The 20,768-nt window shown below is 38.2% G+C and overlaps 1 protein-coding gene across 2 annotated transcripts in view; it reads left to right on the top strand.

Annotated features, from left to right (window-relative positions):
• sema5bb (sema domain, seven thrombospondin repeats (type 1 and type 1-like), transmembrane domain (TM) and short cytoplasmic domain, (semaphorin) 5Bb) overlaps positions 1-20,768 on the top strand; it is a 59,469-nt gene that overhangs the window by 36,428 nt on the left and 2,273 nt on the right. For both annotated transcript variants that reach the window (XM_084127810.1, XM_084127811.1), the window contains 17 exons: positions 4,878-4,940; positions 5,052-5,364; positions 6,171-6,456; positions 7,178-7,313; positions 7,397-7,604; positions 8,140-8,347; positions 10,541-10,658; positions 12,880-13,064; positions 15,276-15,419; positions 15,734-15,881; positions 16,001-16,229; positions 16,968-17,186; positions 17,637-17,807; positions 19,226-19,372; positions 19,452-19,490; positions 19,579-19,787; positions 20,710-20,768. The exon at positions 20,710-20,768 is cut by the window's right edge and continues 2,273 nt beyond it. In XM_084127810.1, the coding sequence (XP_083983936.1) occupies positions 4,878-4,940; positions 5,052-5,364; positions 6,171-6,456; positions 7,178-7,313; positions 7,397-7,604; positions 8,140-8,347; positions 10,541-10,658; positions 12,880-13,064; positions 15,276-15,419; positions 15,734-15,881; positions 16,001-16,229; positions 16,968-17,186; positions 17,637-17,807; positions 19,226-19,372; positions 19,452-19,490; positions 19,579-19,787; positions 20,710-20,768 (2,882 nt within the window). The remainder of the gene's footprint in view (positions 1-4,877; positions 4,941-5,051; positions 5,365-6,170; positions 6,457-7,177; positions 7,314-7,396; positions 7,605-8,139; positions 8,348-10,540; positions 10,659-12,879; positions 13,065-15,275; positions 15,420-15,733; positions 15,882-16,000; positions 16,230-16,967; positions 17,187-17,636; positions 17,808-19,225; positions 19,373-19,451; positions 19,491-19,578; positions 19,788-20,709) is intronic.

The following is a 20,768-nucleotide window of genomic DNA, read 5'->3' as shown; positions in this document are numbered from 1 at the left end:
AGGACAGGAGAGCTGTCAGTCAATAAATAAGAAAACACAGTTACATGCATTACTGATTTGAAAAAGTAACTCAGATATTTTGTTGTATATTTAAAAGTAATGTGTTACTTTACTAGTTACTTGAAAGAAGTAATCTGATTACTTGCATTAATGCATTACCCCCAACACTAATAACAAGAGGTTTGGATCTGTTGGATCTCATGTTAATGATTTATTATGTCTCACTTGAAATATATCTGGTGTAATGATGGCTCTGCGTCAGCCGCTTCACTGTTGAGAGGAACAGATCGCAGAGAGAGATAGAGAGAGCAGATAACAGTGTTTTAGCTGAGGTCAAATGATCGTGACTGGTAGGGAAGACAAGGATGAGAAGATCTTGAGTAAAAACACAACCCCCTCAACATCCAGAGGTGATGTGAGCCTGACCCCTCGAGATCTTTTCAGGGTGAATCCTGCTCTTCAAATGAAGACGTCTTTCACGTGTTGTTCAGTGACCGACTGCAGAGACACAGTTAGATTGATGATTGCTTTCTGAAACCTCTCTTTGTTTCGCTCTTTCTCCTAAACAACAAGAATGAAATGTAGTCTGCTGAAGTCAAATGAACAGATGCAGTTTGTCAGAAGATGTGTAATCGGCTCCTTTGTAGATGGGTTTGTGCTCATCAGAAGCGCCTGGTGCTCTTCAAGAGTGTGGAAGCGCAGATGTCACTTATCGAATATGTACTTCAACCTCATTTTTTAAAAATGTTTTTTTAGTATATGCAATGTTGCTCTTAAAACTTCTCAAACTACCACTAAACGGTGAAAGCACTTAAAGTCCCCCTGTAGTCAATAATTGTATTCATTAAAACTCATCTTTGATCACCAAAAAGACATATTTAAAACTTTATAGAAATTATATATAAAAAAAAAATCTTCATGATTTAGAATAGCTTGAATGTAACTCGACACCCTTGCCTCATTTAGTATATGGTTCTATGAATATGCAAATGAGCCCCGCCTCCACTCACTCACTCAGCTCAGAGATCCACTCGTTGACGATCACACGTTGATCTGATTGGTTACAAGGTAGTTTGTGACGTCAGAAACACCAGCGATTTCAAAGCGTGTTTTTGAGACTGTCTTTGGTTCAATGCAGTTTTAAGGAGAAAATACTCAGCAATGGTGTCGACTTATGAATTTGCACATGGTTTGTCTTAAAGCATATTAAAACACCACATAGACACATAAACAATATTAAAAACTTGATTTTCACCACAGGGGGACTTTAAAGAAAATAATTGATCCTGCTCAGAATTGCATTTTTACAATATTTGCAAATGGCAATAGGAACAAGATTACGATATTGTCGAACTAAATTGCTTCCATGTCTGTCTCTAAGCGCTCCGTCTACACTGCTGTTTACTATTTCTAGCTATCAGTCATGTGTATCACATCAGTTATTGCCTGTTTGCAAAAATCTCGCATTTGTAATGATTCTGAGAATTTTACTTTTTCATGATTTCGCTTTTTCCAATTCTCATTGGACTCATTATTGTAATAGAGTAATTATGTTCTATATTATGGTAAAAATGACTCTAATACAATGATATTATAAATATAAATCAACATGCATTCAAAGCAGTACTACAAATATACTTTAATCTACACTTTACAATTTAAATAATATACCTCCTTGGTAACACTTTATTTTAATGTGTCCTTGTTACACACGTTACATGTATTTACTATAGTAATAACTCTAAATTATGCATAATTACATGCAATTAACCCTCAACCAAATCCTGATCCTACCCAAACCCTATAGTAAGTACATGTAGTTAATTATTATTACTCAGTACTTAAATCTGTCATTACACTGTAACAGGGACACATTAAAATAAAGTGTAACCACCTTTTTTTTCACTTTACATTAATGATATTTAAATTTACCTTTTGTCATTTAGCAAAAATTGTATCCAAATAAATTGTTTAGGAATTTTTTTGAGAATTGGGTTGGGGCTTAATTTTCATAGAAATAATGCAAAAATAGACTTTTCTTATAATTAAATATTCTTAAAAATATATATATTCATATTTCTACACTACCATTTAAAAGTTTGGGGTCAGTAAGATTTTATGTTTTTGAAAGAATGTCTTATGCTCTCCAAGGCTGCATTTATTTGTTCAAAAATACAGTAGAAATTGTGAAATATTATTATTTATTTTAAATAACTTTTTCTATTTGAATTTATTGTTAAATATAATTTATTCCTATGATCAAAGCTGAATTTTCAGCATCATTACTCCAGTCTTCAGTGTCACATGATCCTTCAGAAATCATTCAAATATGATGATTTGCTGCTCAAGAAACATTTCTGATTATTATCAATGTTGAAAGTATCAAGGTCATATTTGATCAATTTAATGCATCCTTGCTGAATAAAAGTATTCATTTCTTTCAGCAACAAAAAAAGTCTTACTGACCCCAAACTTTTGACCTGTGGTGTATATTTTGATTTTGGGATGAAGTTTGACCCGGCTCACCCTAATGTGTGAAAGTGTGAGTTTAATAATCTAGATCTGGCTGTGATTATCTTCCCCCGTTAATCTGTGAAGAGCTGTTTTATCTGGGACCTTTCCACTTCTCTCACTCTATTCAGGCTCTGCTGGGATCCTCACAAGGGTCACAACCAATACGAAATCATCATTATTATTTCAATCTATAGTGTGTGTGTGAGAGAGAGAGAGACTCTGGTCTACATCATTATTTTTGAGGCAATGACAACACAGATAAACATGACAAAGCAGCCTGTGAAAGGAGAGGGAGGGACAAGGAACAAAAGAGAGGAAGAACGTATAAAACCAGTGAAACAACACATTCAAGGGTTTTCGTTTCAGATAAGAGAACGAATGCGATTAGGACAGACCGTCCAGTGTTGCCTAATTAAATGTCACACAATTGCTCTTTCACACATCTGCCTCGCCATGGAGTCATATTGTGTATTTGCAGCGAAACCTTCCATCTTCCATCTCTTTGTCTTCTATTATGGTGTGTTTTGTACTTTCTTGACATTAAGGAAAGAAGCTGAACGAATGGAAGAGCTTCCCACGACTGAATATCTTTCAAAGGAATGTTCACTTTAACAAGTTTTTGTTCAGACAGTTCGTTTAAATGAAACTGGCGCAAGCAAACAATTTACAAATTTGTTTGAATCATCAGTAGACAGTAGTCCTTGTGTGACCTTTAACAATTTTTTTGTAATGAAATAAATATTTAAATGTTTATTAATGTGTTTATCATTCCAACATGTCACCCACATCATTGATTCAGTCGAATCATTCAAACGATTACAGTTTTCTGATTTGCACAGGAAAGCTTGACTTTTAAATGTCAGGGTATTTCTTGTACATCCACATGCAAACACTTGCAGCTCTGCTGTCTTAAGCAGACGCTCATGCTGATGTTGCTCTCTGCTGTGTTAATGTGCTGAGTCCAGCTCTGTCTCTAAAGCGTTTCGAGCAGTCTGCACTATAAACAGACATTGGGCCCTATTTTAACGATCTAAGCGCATGGTCTAAAGCGCAGGGCGCAAGTTCACTTAGGGAGTGTCCGAATCCACTTTTGCTAGTTTAACGACTAGCAAAAGTGGTGTGTTTTGGGATTTACATGAGTTAAACCAATCAGAGTCTCATCTCCCATTCCCTTTAAATGCCAGTTGCGTTCACGCCATGGCAGATTCGCTATTTACATTATGGAATTTGATAGTGGAAAGACCGAACGCGTCTCCAGAGAGGAAACGGAACTGCTCGTGCGCGAGATAAAAGTGCGCAAGCAGACCATCTACGGGACAAGCCGGATTCCACCATATCTTTATGTACACAATACTAATCTTTTACATTGTAATCCTTTTAATTTTAATATTTGGCATGTTTGTGTGCTGCTGTGCGTCCCTGTGTGTTTAATAAGCAGAGTGTATGCACGTTGTGGACCCGCATAAAGGCGCACATTACTAACGCGCTAGTAAAAATATTGCGCCATTGACTTTAGACCAGGTTTCAGTTGGTCAATGGCGCAGTCTATTTCTGTTGCCTCAAAATAGCAACGCGCCAACAGTGCGCCACAACACACCTCGTATTCAGACCAGCACGCCCATGGGCGCACAAATGGGCGCAAATGCATTTGCTATTTTAACAACTAGCGCAGGACGTGAAAATGATAAATGCGTCGGAAAAAATTTACATAAACCCCGCTCCCGGGAACGCAATTTATAGATTATCAAGACAGAATATGCTTATCAATGACTAGAAGATAACTACACATAAGCTACATAAATTCACCAACTAACCATTCAGAAATGTCCTGTTGCTTCTACATGTTGTCATTTCTTCTTGAGTCTCTGACTCCGGTTTGAACATAAAAGGCTAAACGTTTTTGAAATTTTCAGTGCATGTCTGTGTGAGTGCAAGCTGTTGAAGCTCCGCCCTCTGTGCCGGGAGCAGCAGCTCATTTGCATTTATATGCACAGACACAAAAACAGCGTGTTTTTGCTCACCCTCAAAAAGTGACAATTTTAACATGCTATATAAAAATATCTGTGAGGTATTTTGAGCTAAAACTTCACATACACACTCTGGGGACATCAAAGACTTATTTTACATCTTGTGAAAAGGGCATTATACCACCCCTTTAAAATGACTATTTCATTTGATTTTTACATTTTATCATTTAATTAATTATTAGCTTTTCTTCAACTCACCAACCCCCTTTAATTCCCACGAGAACCCCAGTTTGGGAAGCCCTGAGTTAAGGGATGTGTGAGTATTTAGCGCAGGACTGGATGCATGTCTCGACAGCTTATCTTCTTCCAGTAATGTTAATTGTCTGTTGATTGCAGGCCACAGAATGGGCCGTAGACGAGGCCACCAGGAGGTCCTGCCAGAGCAAAGGAAAGACAGAGGTGAGAAGGGAGAGGTGAACCCTGGGATGAAAGATCTGTGAATGAATGAATGAATGTTATAGAGTGTATGTGTGAAATGAAATCTCTCTTCTTTTCCTCTGCTCCTCTCAGGATGAGTGTCAGAACTATGTTCGTGTCCTCCTGTTGAACGGCAGCCGTTTGTTTACCTGTGGCACTAATGCTTTCATGCCCATCTGTACGACTCGCCCTATTACTGACATGGCGAGCGTTCTGGAGTCCATCAGTGGGGTGGCGCGCTGTCCCTATGACCCTCGACACAACTCTACAGCTATGATAACTGAGAGTGGAGAAGTCTATGCGGCCACTGTGACTGATTTCTCCAGCCGTGACCCTATTATTTACCGCAGTCTGGGGAACATGCCACCACTGCGGACCGCCCAGTACAACTCCAAATGGCTCAGTGGTACAGTGGGACGACACACACACTTATCAGAGAATCTGACAAAACCTGTCAAGAACACGTCCATTCCAAAATCAAAATTCCTGTATAAGAAATGATATTCTGCTAAAAGAAAATGAAGCTTTTCTGTATTGTGAAATTATTTTCATGACAATTCAATTCAGGTCATTTTGACCTACAGTATATTCTCATCACTGCAAAAATAATCATTCTTAAATTGTATATTCTTGGTAGTATTTGTTGTTACCTTTATATTTATATTAGAAATAGCTTATTGTATTTATTGTAGCAACAAAATACTGTATTAGAGAATTCACTAATGAAAAAGAAAGAAAGAAATTAAACAAATTTAAAAGCTAAACATCTGGTTACATTATGTTTATGATTTAAAAATGCCCTTTTTAAAGTATTTATTGAAAAAATATATAATTAGCTTATTGTATTTACTGTTATGCATCATAAAATACTGTATTAGAAAATTCACCAATAAAAAATGAAAGTTAAACATCTAGATACATTGTTTTTTACGATTTAAAAATGTTGTATTAAATATTGTATTTTACTGTAAAAAAAAAAAAAATCTGTATTACAGTGATAAGTGATACATTGGTAAAATTTAAAGTCAATCATCTTAATAGTGTTAAATATTCTTCAATTTCTTAAAGCAATATACTTATTTCTTCTGATTTTGGGGTGAAATGCGACTTGGACACGGTTTTGTGAGTCACACATCTATTTATGGCTATGTATTGAAAAAATTGTTTTGATAGTAATACATTCTATCATCTTCCTTTCCTTTCTCTCCACAGAGCCTCACTTTGTCTCTGCATATGAGGTGGGCCGCTTCACATACCTCTTTCTTCGAGAGAACGCAGTGGAGCAGGATTGTGGGAAGACTGTCTTCTCTCGTGTGGCCCGCGTGTGTCAGAATGACATCGGTGGTCGTTTCCTGCTGGAAGACACATGGACCACCTTCATGAAGGCTCGACTGAACTGTTCCCGCTCTGGAGATGTTCCCTTCTACTACCATGAGCTGCAGAGCACCTTCTACCTCCCTGAGCAAGACCTCATCTACGGAGTCTTCACCACCAATGTGTGAGTGGATTCTTCATCGCTTACTGAAAATGCAATGCTTAGAAGACCAACAGTCACACAGCAGGAACTTCTGTAGTCCAGCACAAGTTTTGTGACGAAACATAATTACTTCTTATACGTTATCAGTAGAACATTCTAGGAAATTAAGTGTCCCTCCAACATGGTGTATAAAATGAAAGTTAATGTATTATATATAATGATTTTATATAGCATTCATATATTCATGAGCAAGGACACACTAAATTGATTAAATTGAAAAGTGTCATTATACATATATTTATAATGTTACAAAAGATTTCTCTGTCAAATAAATGCTGTTCTTTTGAACTTTCTAGTCAGCAAAGAATCCTGAATTAATATATATCATGGTTTCCACAAAAATATTAAGCAGCACACATGTTTTCAACATTGATAATAATCAGAAGTATTTCTTGAGCAGCAAATCATCATATTAGAATGATTTCTGAAGGATCATGTGACGCTGAAGACTGGAGTAATGATGCTTTGATCACAGGAGTAAATTATTTGATATTTTAATATTTCACAATATTGCTGTTTTTACTGTATTTTAGATCACATAAAAGCAGTCTTGGTGGGCATAAGAGACTTCTTAAAAAAAAAAAAGTCTTACTGACCCCAAACTTTTGAATGGTCCTGTTTTTCTATTCAACATTTTTAATGTAGATTTTGCTTCACTTCCCTCTCTCGTTTCTCCTCACAGGAACAGCATTGCTGCGTCAGCAGTGTGTGCGTTTAACCTCAGTGCCATCACACAGGCCTTTAACGGACCCTTCCGTTATCAGGAGAACCCTCGGACCAGCTGGCTTTCCACTCCCAATCCCATCCCAAATTTTCAGGTGAAGGAAATTAAATGCTTTTAAATTAAATGAAATCAAATACAGTACTCAATTCATTTTTTTTCTCTCTTTCTCTCTGCCAGTGTGGGACAGTGAATGATTCGGGTCCAGGCGGTAATCTAACGGAGCGCAGTCTTCAAGACGCCCAGCGGCTCTTCCTCATGAGTGAGGTGGTTCAGCCCATCTCCACAGATCCTCTGGTCATGCAGGACAACATCCGTTACTCCAGGCTGGCTGTGGACATTGTTCAGGGCAGGGACACGCTTTACCACGTCATGTACATCGGCACAGGTACAGGAGGCAAAGAAATCTGACATGCATGTCCTGCAAAGAATTCAAAGCATGTCCTCCATTGTGTTCTCCAATCTCTGCTGGAAATCCAACATATATCAGCATGATTTCCATGTTGGTCCAGGCTGGGTTATGATGGATAGAGCTGGTGTAGTGCTGGTCTAACTGGTCTTCTCATGCTGGGAACCAGCATCCCATCCCAGCAAGCAATTTTGAGTTTAAAAGACGTCTAATAGCCGCCCAAACACAGCCCAGACGTCTAAATCTAATAGATGTCTAAACCATTTCCCAAGAATAGACTTGAAACGACTAGTTTTTCACAGATTTTCAGTGACAAATTTTCACTGACAGCCCAAACTTTGTCTTGTTTTAGACGTCTGGGCTTTGTTTGGACGGCTATTAGACGTCTTTTAAACGCAAAATTGCTTGCTGGGATGCAAAACATACCTTATGCTGGTGACTGGATTTTTCAGCAGGGATGTTTAGAAGAACTTGCGCTTCTAATTGTTGCTGTTTTCTTTAATTGACCAATCAGAGCACGGCACCATCATTAAGGCCTTGTCCACCAATAATAAGAGTCTGCGTGGATGTTACTTGGAGGAGATGAACATTCTTCCAGAAAACATGCAGGAGCCAATCCTAAACCTACAGATTCTGCACAACGATAGGTCGCTTTTCGTGGGACTCCCCAGCCGAGTGCTGAAGATCCCTCTGGAGAGATGCTCCAGCTACAAAACTGAGCAGTAAGTTACACACATACACACAATAGGACTGCAACCCCACTTTTTGACAACAGACTCATGAGGTCAGAGCATCCTAACCTTGAACATGATTGAGCTGTTACTTACACTACAGAACTCCTTAAGCCACTATTAAGCCACTATTAAGCCGTCGTTTTGACCTGGTCACACATGACTTCTAAACGAACACATGCTGTTAAATTACGGCAAAGGATGATTACAGAAAATGTCCTTCCGAGCTTCTAATGCCCTTGGAGTCAGACAGGAAGTGAAGCTCGAGGAGGTGAAGTGAATGACAGTACTTATGAGTAGTCAGAGATATTATTATCTCGTACATTTTCCACCACTGGCCGAGAGGCAGATGAATGATGAACTAGGTCATTTAAAAAAAAAAAATCACTGTATCGTGTTCTCCGTCAGTGCTATGAATAGAACACCTATAAATTGTCGAACATCATTAAAAATATATAATGCATGCATCACTCCTCACAGGAAATGACTGCTTTTACATTACAGATCTAATTAGATATCAGATCTATAAAGTAATGTCCTCCTTCTAGACTTCACATGGATGAATTGGGCTTCTGAGCTGGATTTGTAAGGCCTTTGTGTGAATTTGTACCCTAAAACATGTTAAATTAAGTTTTAAAATCAAGCAAAACATTGTTTCCGATCTGTTAAACGCCTTAAAGCTCTGATGTAGCATGTCACTGTATTTAAAATACACCATGTTACGTCTGTTTTTCGCATTCATTCAGCATGTCACGTCAGAAGAGGTTTTGCACGTGATCTGTCAGTTTAGTGGCGAGTGTGTAAGGTGGAAGTGTGTCATTATGTAAGGACTGTGATGCCTTGGACTCTCTCCCTAAATTCCTGCCGCAGATGTTGTTGCACAACACTCAGAGTTACACAAGACAGAAACATTTGATATTAGGTGCTGTTACTGGACATGATGAAACCGTGTTTGTGAAGCCGCTGAGTGTTTAACATGCTGATGCGGTTACAGATTATTCACCACACACACGTACACACAGGTGGCAAAAGGTCAGATCTCACAAGGTTGTTGCAAATATCTCTATTTTATACCAATGTTCATCTATGGAGTCTGATTGAGCTGCAAGTGTTTAGTCATTATCATTTTATTTAACCTTTAATGTATGTAAATTTATTCTCGGAATGGCTTTTAGCATCTCCAGCACGATTTGCAGTTTTCTCTTGTTGCCGGTGTGAAGTAAACGGATGTTCAGTTTGTTAGTGAACTCTGAGACATATTGTTATGTTTGATTTTGGGGTAAAATATGACTGTATACTGTACCGTTCAAAAGTTTGTGGTCGGTAAGAATTTTTTATGTTTTTAAAAGTCACCAAGGCTGCATTCATTAGATTAAAAATGCATTAAAAACGGTAATATTGTGAGATATTATTAGAATTTAGAAGAACTGTTTTCTATTTTAGAAAATATTAAAATGCATTTTATTCCTGTGATCAAAGCTGAATTTTCAGCATCATTACTCCAGTCTTCAGTGTCACATGATCCTTCAGAAATCATTCTAATATGCTTATATGCTGAAATATGCTGGTATTTTACTGGTAACATACGTTGTTTGATTTTTTAATACTTAATGTCCTTCTTAAGAATGACACATCTTTAAAATGATGAAACATGCTTCTGAATTAATAACACTGCTAAAGGACACAAGGAGAAAAGTCTGTTAGCTCTAATAAATCACCAGAGGTGCTGTCAGATATTCTTTATCTCCCAGAGCAGCATTTGATGCTTGTTGTGTTTTCTCTATAGTTACTGTAACATCATATCACGTCTTTGATCAGATGCTTAGATTACATTTACACTTGATCAATCTCTGACTTGGATCTCGACATAATAAATGTGTACCGGTAGATATTAGACAAAATTTGCAAAACATTCATTATTGATTCAGTGTTCATTATCTGAGAGTCATCCAGTATTAGCGAGAAGGGCAGAATTAGTTTTAATAATTAATTAGTATAATGTATTTTATTTGTCTTTTGGAAATGTATGCTTGAATTGCACTGAGATTTATTCCTCGTTATAAAGCTGTTAAATCTCTCTTTTCTCTCTTGTTAAGTTCTCACGACACACTCTTCATGGCTTTATGGTGGTAGTTATTAAGATGTTGTCATTGATTTGTGACTGTCATGTGTGTGTTTCTGCAGGGATTGTCTGGGCGCCAGGGATCCGTACTGCGGATGGGACCGGAAAGAGAAGCGCTGTACGACGATCGAGGACAGTTCCAACATGAGCCAGTGGAGTCAAGACATCACAAAGTGCCCTGTAAGACCAATATCTCATCACACAGAACAGAAAAAATCTGCTTTAATTGGTGGAATTGGTGCTGCTTTATAAAGTTAGCGCACCAGCCGGCATTCACGCACTTGAACGGCGTTGCAACGTCTGCTTTCTGTTATTGTTTTTCTGCTGAGCCCCACACCCCACACTTTGGGAACCACTGGAGTACATGTTTGATTGAGTCTCCTGGGCCTGTATGACAGAAACATCCTAAATTAGAATCATATCCGATTCCTGTCTGTCTAGGAACCATGGAACTTTTTCAAATCTTTAGTCAAGAATTAAGAGTGGAAGTTTTTGTAAAACAGCCCGTTGCCCTCTGTTCTGTTCTATTCTGTATTTCGTTCTATAATAATCAAAAATGTTCTCTTCTATACTATTATTTTCTGTTCAGTTATATAATATTTAATTCTGTTCTATTCTGTTCTATTCTTTTCTTTTCTGCTGTATTATGTTCTATTTTGGTCTGTTCTATACTATTCTATTCTGTATTCTGTTCTATTTTATGCTCTTTTATTATTTTCTGTTTTGTTCTATTCCATTCTGTTCTAATCTATTCTTTTGTATTATGTTTCGGTTCTGTTCTGTTCTAATCTATTCTATTCTGTCCTGTTCTATTCTGTATTCTGTTCTATTCTATACTCTTATTTTCTGTTCTGTTCTGTTCTATTATATTATATTCAATTATGTTCTATTTTTTTCTGTTCTGGTATATAATGTTATATTCTGGTCTGTTCTATACTATTATATTCTGTATTCTGTTCTATTTTATACTCTTTTATTCTCTTTTATATTTCATATCGTTTTGTTCTGTTCCATTCTGTCCTATACTACTCGGTTCTATTCTATTCTATTCTATTCTATTCTATTCTATTCTATTCTATTCTATTTCGGTTATATTATGATCTATTCTATTCTGTCCTGTTCTATTCTATAATCTTATTTTCTGTTCTGTTCTATTCTATTCTATTCTATTCAATTATGTTCTATTATGTTTGATTATTTTCTGTTCTGCTGTATTATGTTCTATTCTGGTCTGTTCTATACTATACTATTCTATTCTGTATTCTGTTTTATTTTATACTTTTTTATTATTTTCTGTTTTGTTCTATTCTATTATGTTTCGGTTCTATTCTGTTCTAATATGATCTATTCTATACTGTTCTATTCTATTCTATATTCTGTTCTATTCTATACTCTTATTATTTTCTGTTTTGTTCTATACCATTCTATTCTATTATGTTTCTATTCTAATCTAATATGATCTATTCTATTCTGTACTGTTCTATTCTGTATTCTGTTCTATTCCACACTCTTATTAATTTCCGTTCTATTCTATTCTATTCTTATTCTATTCTATTCTATTCTATTCTATTCTATTCTATTCTATTCTATTCTATTCTATTCTACAAAGATTACATTTCCAGCTCAGAGATTCTGAAGACCAGATTCATAACAACGTTCTTTGAGTACACCAACAATCTGTTATGAATTTTTGCGCTGGTCACGAAGAATCAAGTTTGTGCTGAAGAGCCTGAAGGTTAACCCAGCTGATCCAGACTCTGACAGTGTCAATTACACGCTGGTGTTCTGCACGACGGCTGGCCAATGTCACTCCTGTTCCCTCTCGACACTTCATTAGGTCCATAATTAGACATCACAAATTTCCTATTATCTTTGATGGTTGGTGTCCTCAGAGGAGCAATAATAAACAAACCTCATTTTCTATCACACTGGAAGCTTTGGCTTCGTCCCAAGTTGTATACTTGTACTTTGCACTAAAAGTACTTTCTATCATGCTAATAGGCAATACCCACTGTTTCCATAATTACGACTTTAATGACTTTGATAGTTAGTAAGTGTTTTCCCAAACTTTTGCAGAATGTTTGTTGGCTGCAGTGTAGAAATCATTCCTAGAGTTGCTTTTGTTGTCCCGCCATGGGCTTGATCATTGATGTTACTGTAAAAATAAGGATATGCAAAATGGTTACAAAGCCTAGTCGTGGTGTAAATCAACACTAACGCCATTGAACTAAACTAAATATTAATGGAAGCTTCTGATCAGGAATAACATGGAACAGATACAATTGCAGACTTGTTCACGTTTAAAACATAACATTTCAGAAAACGTGTAATACAAAACAGTTGTCCTAATGTACTGTGATTAATCAACTATGGAAGCTATGGTTTGCGTTTAACTTCACAGGAGCGGAACCTTACCCAAGATGGTGGATTTGGCCACTGGTCCTCATGGCAGGCTTGTAACCATGACGACGGAGGGGAAGGCACCAGCACATGTCAGTGTCGCACTAGGTCCTGTGATAACCCTCGACCCCAGTGTGGAGGGATGAAGTGTGTCGGGGCCAACATAGAGGTGGCCAACTGCTCCAGGTACACTGACTGTACTCACCCATATCTTTTCCTTCCTGACTCATGTGAAATATCAACCCACCCAGCCTTTATGTAATCATCAGGCGATCTCTTCTCAGTGAACCGTAAGCCACTGATATAACAATAGATGGCAGTAATGCACAAGTTTAGTTTGTGATCTAGTAAGAAGAAGACACTGCGCAAGCGTTTTGGTCACGCTACGCCGCTGCTTGCTGGAAAAAGTAGTTAGCTACTGGAAAAGCTACACTGTTTTAAAAGCAACTTGTACTTGGCTACTCCCCAACACTGAGTCATATGGATATGGTGATGCTTCTGTGTGATTTTTCAAGTTTGATAGCATCCCCTTAGTCACTGTCATTGCACAGAAAAGAAAGTCATATGGGTTTGGTAAGCGTATGAGTCAGTAATGTAAATGATGGCAGATTTTTTTTTTTTTTGGATGAACTAGCCTTTTAAAATCTGGGACTTCTCATATTGAAGTGGCAGGTGTAAACAGTGTGGCCTGAGTGATGTATGAGAGCCAGAGCGATCAGCCTGAAGTCTTCAATCACAGACAATCAAAGTGTCAAAAGCTTTTATTCCCTCTGATTCAGCTCTTCCGTGAGAGAAAGGAACCACCCAACGCTAACAGCTGCAGAGCCTGAGACCTCGAGTCCATCAATCCCGAGCACTGATACAGACGTGCTGCGTGTAACGTGGATTTATTCATTAACTACGAGATGCTGACGCCACAGTTCTGGCGGAGCAGCTCCTTCTTTGCGTGTCCCATTATCCTGCAGTCACTGAATCAATGTTCCAATTATTTCTTCACCTAGAGAGCTTGTTTAAACACACACATCACCAGGTCTGGGTGCAAGAAACTAACAGGACGCAATGTTTCAGTGTAACAAACTGTGGCAGGATCTTTCAGCTGGAGGAGATATATGATAAATGATAGTTTGAGTGATGAGCTGCTAATACATCTTTGTCAGAGTGCCACTGTTAAGCTTAATAAAGCTGATGTTACCTAACAGCTCTAAAGTTGTGATCACAATCCTTCAAAGTCATTATCGGGCCTTTAGAAGAAGTCACTTGACTCCAGGCAGCACCAGAGGGACTGTCCTTGTTATAAAGGTGGTCATTTAAAGGAAAACTGGGGTTTTCTTGCTCTTTTGAAATGAATGCTTAATTTTTCAAACTTTGCAACAGTGCAAAGAGCGTGTCCCGACCCTACCCTTCATATCGTGTCAAACCCGTATGACTTCCTTTCACACAGGATGAAAGTCTTGGACCCCATTTACTTTCATTGTATGGACAAAAACATTTCCATGGATGAAAGTGTCAATGCTGTTATTGTTAAAGTCTCCCTGTGGTGAAAATCAGGTTTTTACTGTTGTTTATATGTCTTCGTGCTGTTTTTAATATGGTTTAAGACAAACGTGCAAAATTGTGCAAATTCATTCAAGTATTTTCTCCTAAAAACTGCGGTGAACCTTAAAAGACAGTCTCAAAAACACGGTTTGAAATCGCTGGTGTTTGACATCACAAACTATCTTGTAACCAATCACATCACCGAGTGGATCTCTGAGCTGCTGTGAGTGAGTGGAGGCGGGGCTAATTTGCATATTCATAGAACCGCGTATACTAAATGAGGCAAGGGTGTCGAGTTACATTCAAGCTATTTTAAGACATTGAGTTTTTTTTAAAAGGAAAAAACATTTAAATATATAATTTTGGTGATCAAAGATGAGTTTTAAGGGATACAATTATTGACTACAGGGGGACTTTAAGTAAAATAAAACTAAAACTGTTAAAACCGTTTTTGGTTGTTAAAATAAAAAGCTGAAATGAAATAATAAAACATAAGAAGTCATGCAAGCATCACTTACAATTTCTTCACAAAATCTAGTTAAAACAACTACAAAAGCAGTTCAAGATCAGATACCATCACCGTTATGACATCACAACCCTGCTCACATTAGCATACAACCGCTCACTTTACATATCAACTCCTATTCAGCATTTAGCAGCTGCCGTGATCAACGATATAATGAAAGGTAATTGTACACAGAGGTTGGCCAATCATAATCAAGGTCATTTACATATAGACATCACTACCGTTAAAAAGTTTGGGGTCTGTAAGATTTGTAATGTTTTTTAAAGAAGTCTCTAATGCTCGCTTAGGTGTGTTTTGTTAGATAACTCCTCTAACTCCTGGTTCTGTGTGTTCAGGAATGGAGGCTGGACCCCCTGGTCGTCCTGGGCCGAGTGCAGCACCAGTTGTGGCATTGGATTTGAGGTCCGCCAGCGTTCCTGCAACAACCCAGCACCCCGACACGGAGGACGCGTATGCGTAGGTCAGGCGCGAGAGGAGAGGTGAGACCAGAAGAGAGATGGACAATAAGGCTGTGTTGTGTGCTTTTGATTTGATATTATTTAATTTGCCACAAAAAAACACTCTTAGGGCTGGTTCACACAGAACACGTTTTTTTGCAGGTCAGTGGAACGGGAAAACTGCAAAAAACTTTAAACTTCAGTGTTAATGGAAAAATGCATTCTGTGTGAACAGCCCCTTGAAAGTCATTTTTTTGTGTATTCCAGCCTTAACTATAGAAAAACCAACTCCATAAGTGTATACGTGTTTGTTTGAGGTGACTGGAAGATGTTCAGTTCATGTTTGTGTGATTCAGATTGTGTAACGAAAAGAATCCATGTCCTGTTCCGGTGTCCTGGGCCTCCTGGAGCGCTTGGTCCAAATGTAGCGTTGCCTGTGGTGGTGGAGTCCAATCCCGCGTTCGAACCTGCGAGAATGGCAACACGTGTCCTGGTTGCCCTCTGGTAGGGTCTTCAACTAGTCATATAAAATCAACAAAAACCCTAATATCAACAAAAAATCACATGAGATTTATTTGAAAGACTGTCATTAGCATCTATCGTGTGTGTGTTACTGCATCTAGGAGTATAAGGCGTGTAATTTGGACGCGTGTGCCGAGGTGAGGCGCACCACGCCGTGGACCCCCTGGTACGCTGTTAACGTGACTCAGATGGGTGCTAGACAGGAACAGAGGGTCAGGTACACCTGTAGGGCTCTCCTCGCTGACCCTCACGACCTGCAGCTCGGCAAACGCAAGATAGAGACTCGCCTCTGTCCCACCACTGACGGAGCTGCTGTCTGTGAGACTGACGGTACATACACACACACACACACTCACACACACACACTCACAGGTACGCACACATGCACACACATACATATCACACACACACACCGCCTCAGACATATATGCACACTCCTCCTATAAGCACGATTTGGGAGGAAAATCTATAAAAATTGTGATTTAAAATGTGATTTAAAAATGTTTAAAACACATGTTTTGCTTGTTTGTAGGGCTACATAATTTGTCCCAAATTTTTTATGGTTATATATTAATATGACTATAAAATAATAATTATAATTAATTAAATTAAAATGAATTAATTAAAAATATGAAACAAAATAAAAAATAATACTATTATAATACTATAATTATAAAATACAATAATATTTCACTATAAAAAATAGAGTAGTTAAAAAAATAATATAATGGTGATAATAAATAAAATTTGTAAATTAATTAATTTGTAAATTTTTTAATTTGTAAATTTAGTAAATAATAATAATAATTATTATTATTATTATTAATTTGCAGTACAACGGTAAAATTGCAATACTAATATTTACGGCTGTCTTAATTTCTTAATATTTAAACATGAAACCATTAAACTCTTGTTTGACGGAAAACTCTTCCGCCGGTCTATAAGGACTTCCCATCACAAGTTTGGGAAGCTGGCTGGTGCATGTTGCGTTCCCAAATGCACGTTAAACCGACCCGAAGTGATTTTGATTAATTGTGCAGCCGCTTACGTACACTTTTATGTTTGTAGGTCTAGTTGAGGACTTGTTGAGAATGGGCCGACCCGTTACACGAGTGCAAGGAGCCACCTGGTCATCCTGGGAAACGTGGTCTGCATGTTCCAAAGAGTGTTCCAAAGGCTTTCGCACACGCAAGCGCTCCTGCGCCACTCCTGATGGGAAGAGCACGCCGTTCGCCTGCAGCGGAGCGCCCGTCGAGTATCAGGACTGCAACTCTCAGCCATGCCCAGGTCAGGGATTTCAGAGTTTCCTTTGACATATATCACTCATGTCCTGTTATTAAAGGGTACACACACACAGTTTCTCATGTTAATCTTGAGTACCTATAGAGTAGTATTGCATCCTTCATATCTCCGAAGAGTCTTTAGTTTTATCAGATTTGTAAAAGATAGATATGCTGTACTGATTCTCTCCAAAAACAGACGAATCTTGAAGGAGTGTATTTGGCACAGAAATACCGTCATACGTCAAGTTAATTTTTTTTAAACTTTGGCCACGTTTAGCATATGAATCCAACATGAAATCAGAATGCATGAAATAGCATTAGACATCCCCTTTATGTAAGGGATAATGTACATCCAGCTGACCAATCAGAATCAAGTGTTCCCGAGAGCTGTGTAATAACTGACTTTAAAAGTCTTGCTGCAAGGAGTAGTGTGATAACGGGTGTTGTGTTTCAGTTAAGGGGGCGTGGTCATGCTGGTCTTCCTGGTCCCAGTGCTCTTCTTCCTGTGACGGCGGTCACTACCAGCGCTCTCGTTCCTGCTCTAACCCCACGCCTGCTCATTCTGGAGATATCTGCATCGGGCTGCACACGGAGGAAGCTCTCTGTAACACACACGAGTGTGAAGGTGAGAAAACAACAGCACTGCTGTTACTTTCTCTTAAAGTATTTCTCTTAAAACTCATCTTTGATCACCAAAATGACATATTTAATATTTTTTTCCTTGGAAACAAAATTCTTCATTCCTTAAAATAGCTTGAATGTAACTCTACACCCTTGCCTCATTTAGTATACGTGGTTCTATGAATATGCAAATTAGCCCCGCCTCCACTCACTCAGACCAGCTCAGAGATCCACTCGTTGACGATCACACGTTGACCTGGGGTGTGTTTCCCGAAAGCATCGTTAGCCAACTATGGTCGCAATTCCGTCGTTATCAGCATAGTTCAACGAGTCGGTGTTTCCCGAAACCATCGTTCCAACGAACATCCGCAAACAGCATCGCAGATTTGTGTGGTTGAAACGACAGCTCTCGACCTGTGGTTAGAAGCAGAGTTTCTAGATTGCATGACATGTGGACTCAATAAATCTTTATCTTGAGCAAAATAAGCAAGATGACATTCAGTACAACCTGTGTCTTTTATTTAGAATGCATACAAATGTCATTTACGTCTTTTAGTTTGTCAAGAGATTTAAAGCGTCGTTTTTGAAGAGTGCGCATGTGCGAACGTGCTCTAGTGTGTAAGAACGAGCCTATGATTGAATCTGGAAATAAAGCGAAATAACTGAGAAAAATGAGAAATAGTCCTCAGATGTCATGTCTGTAATTTATAGCAAAAATCTGGCATTAATTCGATCTCAAACAGTTTCATTAAAATAAGTTATTACTCCAGCATGTGCGTGACGTCATTAACTAACATGGTTGAACGACCACTTTGGGACAATATGGTTTCGGGAAACAGTCGTGACTAGCTAGTTGATTTCTTCAACGATGGATCGTACTATGGTAGTGAAGCATCAAGTTACGTCGTTGTACGGGAAACGCACCCCTGATTGGTTACAAGGTAGTTTGTGACATCAGAAACATCAGCAATTTCAAACCGTGTTTTTGAGGCTGTCTTTTGTTCACTGCAGTTTTAAGGAGAAAATACTCCGCAATGGCTTTGACAAGAATTTGCACATAGTTTGTCTTAAAGCATATTAAAAACACCACATAAACATATTAACAACAGTAAAAACTTTATTTTCACATTTCACTTTTAACATTTTACAGCTTCATTAATGTTTCTTTTAGTACTTTTAAAAAATAAATATATGGAAAAAAGAAAAAATTGGCATTTAATAAAATTAGCATTTGAACAAAGAGCTTAGAAAATTGTGTTATTGTTAAAGACTACGTCCGGATTGGATTCCGAACAATAGATGCGAAACATAATAAACATAGATTGCCGGAAAATTCCATCAATGGCAGGGAAAGAGTTAAATACTCATTATGACTGCATTCATAACTAATGATAACACGTGTGTTCTGTTGATGTTTCTCAGGTGTGTCAGGTGGGTGGGGGGCGTGGTCAGAGTGGGCGGAGTGTAACGAGGAGGGGCAGCAGCTCCGCGCTCGTATATGTGAAATAAACTCCTCTTGCCAAGGAAACTCGACAGATCAGAGAACGTGTCGGCCCAATGAGAGCGCAGGTTGGTTCCTTTCCCTCTTCTACCTTAAATCATGCCTGGCGTCTCAGACAGTAGTTTCACATTGTTTTCTTAATTCTAGTGCTGTCAAAGGGACAGAGGAGGAACTCAAACTGTGGAGGTAATTGCAGCTTAAAAAAAATCAAACAGCATTGAGGTTTTCATGTTGCTATTGACCGAGGGTAAACATTTGTTTTTGTCTCCTGCAGGGTTTTCTCTGTTCCACTTGGTGCTGACCGGCGCATGCTGTTTTCTGGGAGCTGTTTTGCTGTCCGTCCTGGTGTACGTGTACTGTCAGAGACTCCGCAAACCTCCTCAAGAATCCGCAGTTATTCATCCCAGCACTCCCAACCACTTACACTATAAAGAGAACAGCTGTGCGCCCAAGAACGACTTATACACACCCATGGAGTTCAAGGTATCCCATCATGCCACGGGGTCTCTCTGTATCTCTTGTGCAGTGGTCCTTAACTTGTGGTTTGCAACCACAACACTGATCAGTGCAAATAATAAAATGCTTTTATAATATAATCATGCATTGTTAATATAGAAAAATAAATAGACTTAAACCATTAAAGGGAAGTCCTATAATTCAAGGAACCAAAATTTTACTACCAACTACCAACCACCTAGTAACACCATAGCAACCACCCAGAATACCTTAGTAACCGCCCTGAACACCCTAGCAACCATCTAGAAACGCCCTAGCAACCACCCAGAATACCCTAGCAACTGCCTAGCATCACCCTAGCAACCGCATAACAACACCATAGCAACCCACTAGAAACGCCCTAGCAACCGAGTGGCGAGTTTCGCCACTACAAGCCCCACTCACATTTTCTTCAGGAAATGTACATTCTAGTTAATATATTATTATTTATTTAATAATTAAACAATACAAGTTTAAGTCAAAAAAACTATAATTTTTAAATTAAATATAAATAAATTTTAAAAAAGTTTTAAAATATATATATATATTAGTTATATTTTTAAATAGTCATATTTTTAAATACATTATATTAATATTATTATATTTACTTTTGTTCAATAATAATTCTGGTCTTGTGTTGTGTGCACATGATATATTTGCTATAAAATCAGTATCTGAAGCATTTGAGATCCACGACTCTCCCTAATCTGTCTCGGAGGAAATGGCTCTCGTTCCATAAATCCGTCTTATCTTTCATTCTTCATTTTCCGGTTCCATCTCTTCCCTCGGAGCGTTGACATCAGAGGACCGCTGCTGCATGATGCAAAACACGTTGTGCCCTTTGAAATATTGAAGAGACTTGTCCATCATCCGTGAGCTCACTTTTTGTGTTTTCCCTCTGTTCCCGCAGACTCTGAATAAGAACAATCTGCTTCCACCGGATGAAAGCTGCAACTTCTTCCCATCAGC

The sequence above is a fragment of the Abramis brama genome (genome assembly GCF_963993115.1).
Source record: "Abramis brama genome assembly, chromosome: 11".
In the NCBI taxonomy this organism is placed as follows: domain Eukaryota; kingdom Metazoa; phylum Chordata; class Actinopteri; order Cypriniformes; family Leuciscidae; genus Abramis; species Abramis brama.
The sequence above is the reverse complement of the archived record's forward strand: the minus strand, read 5'-3'. Positions and strand labels throughout refer to the sequence as shown.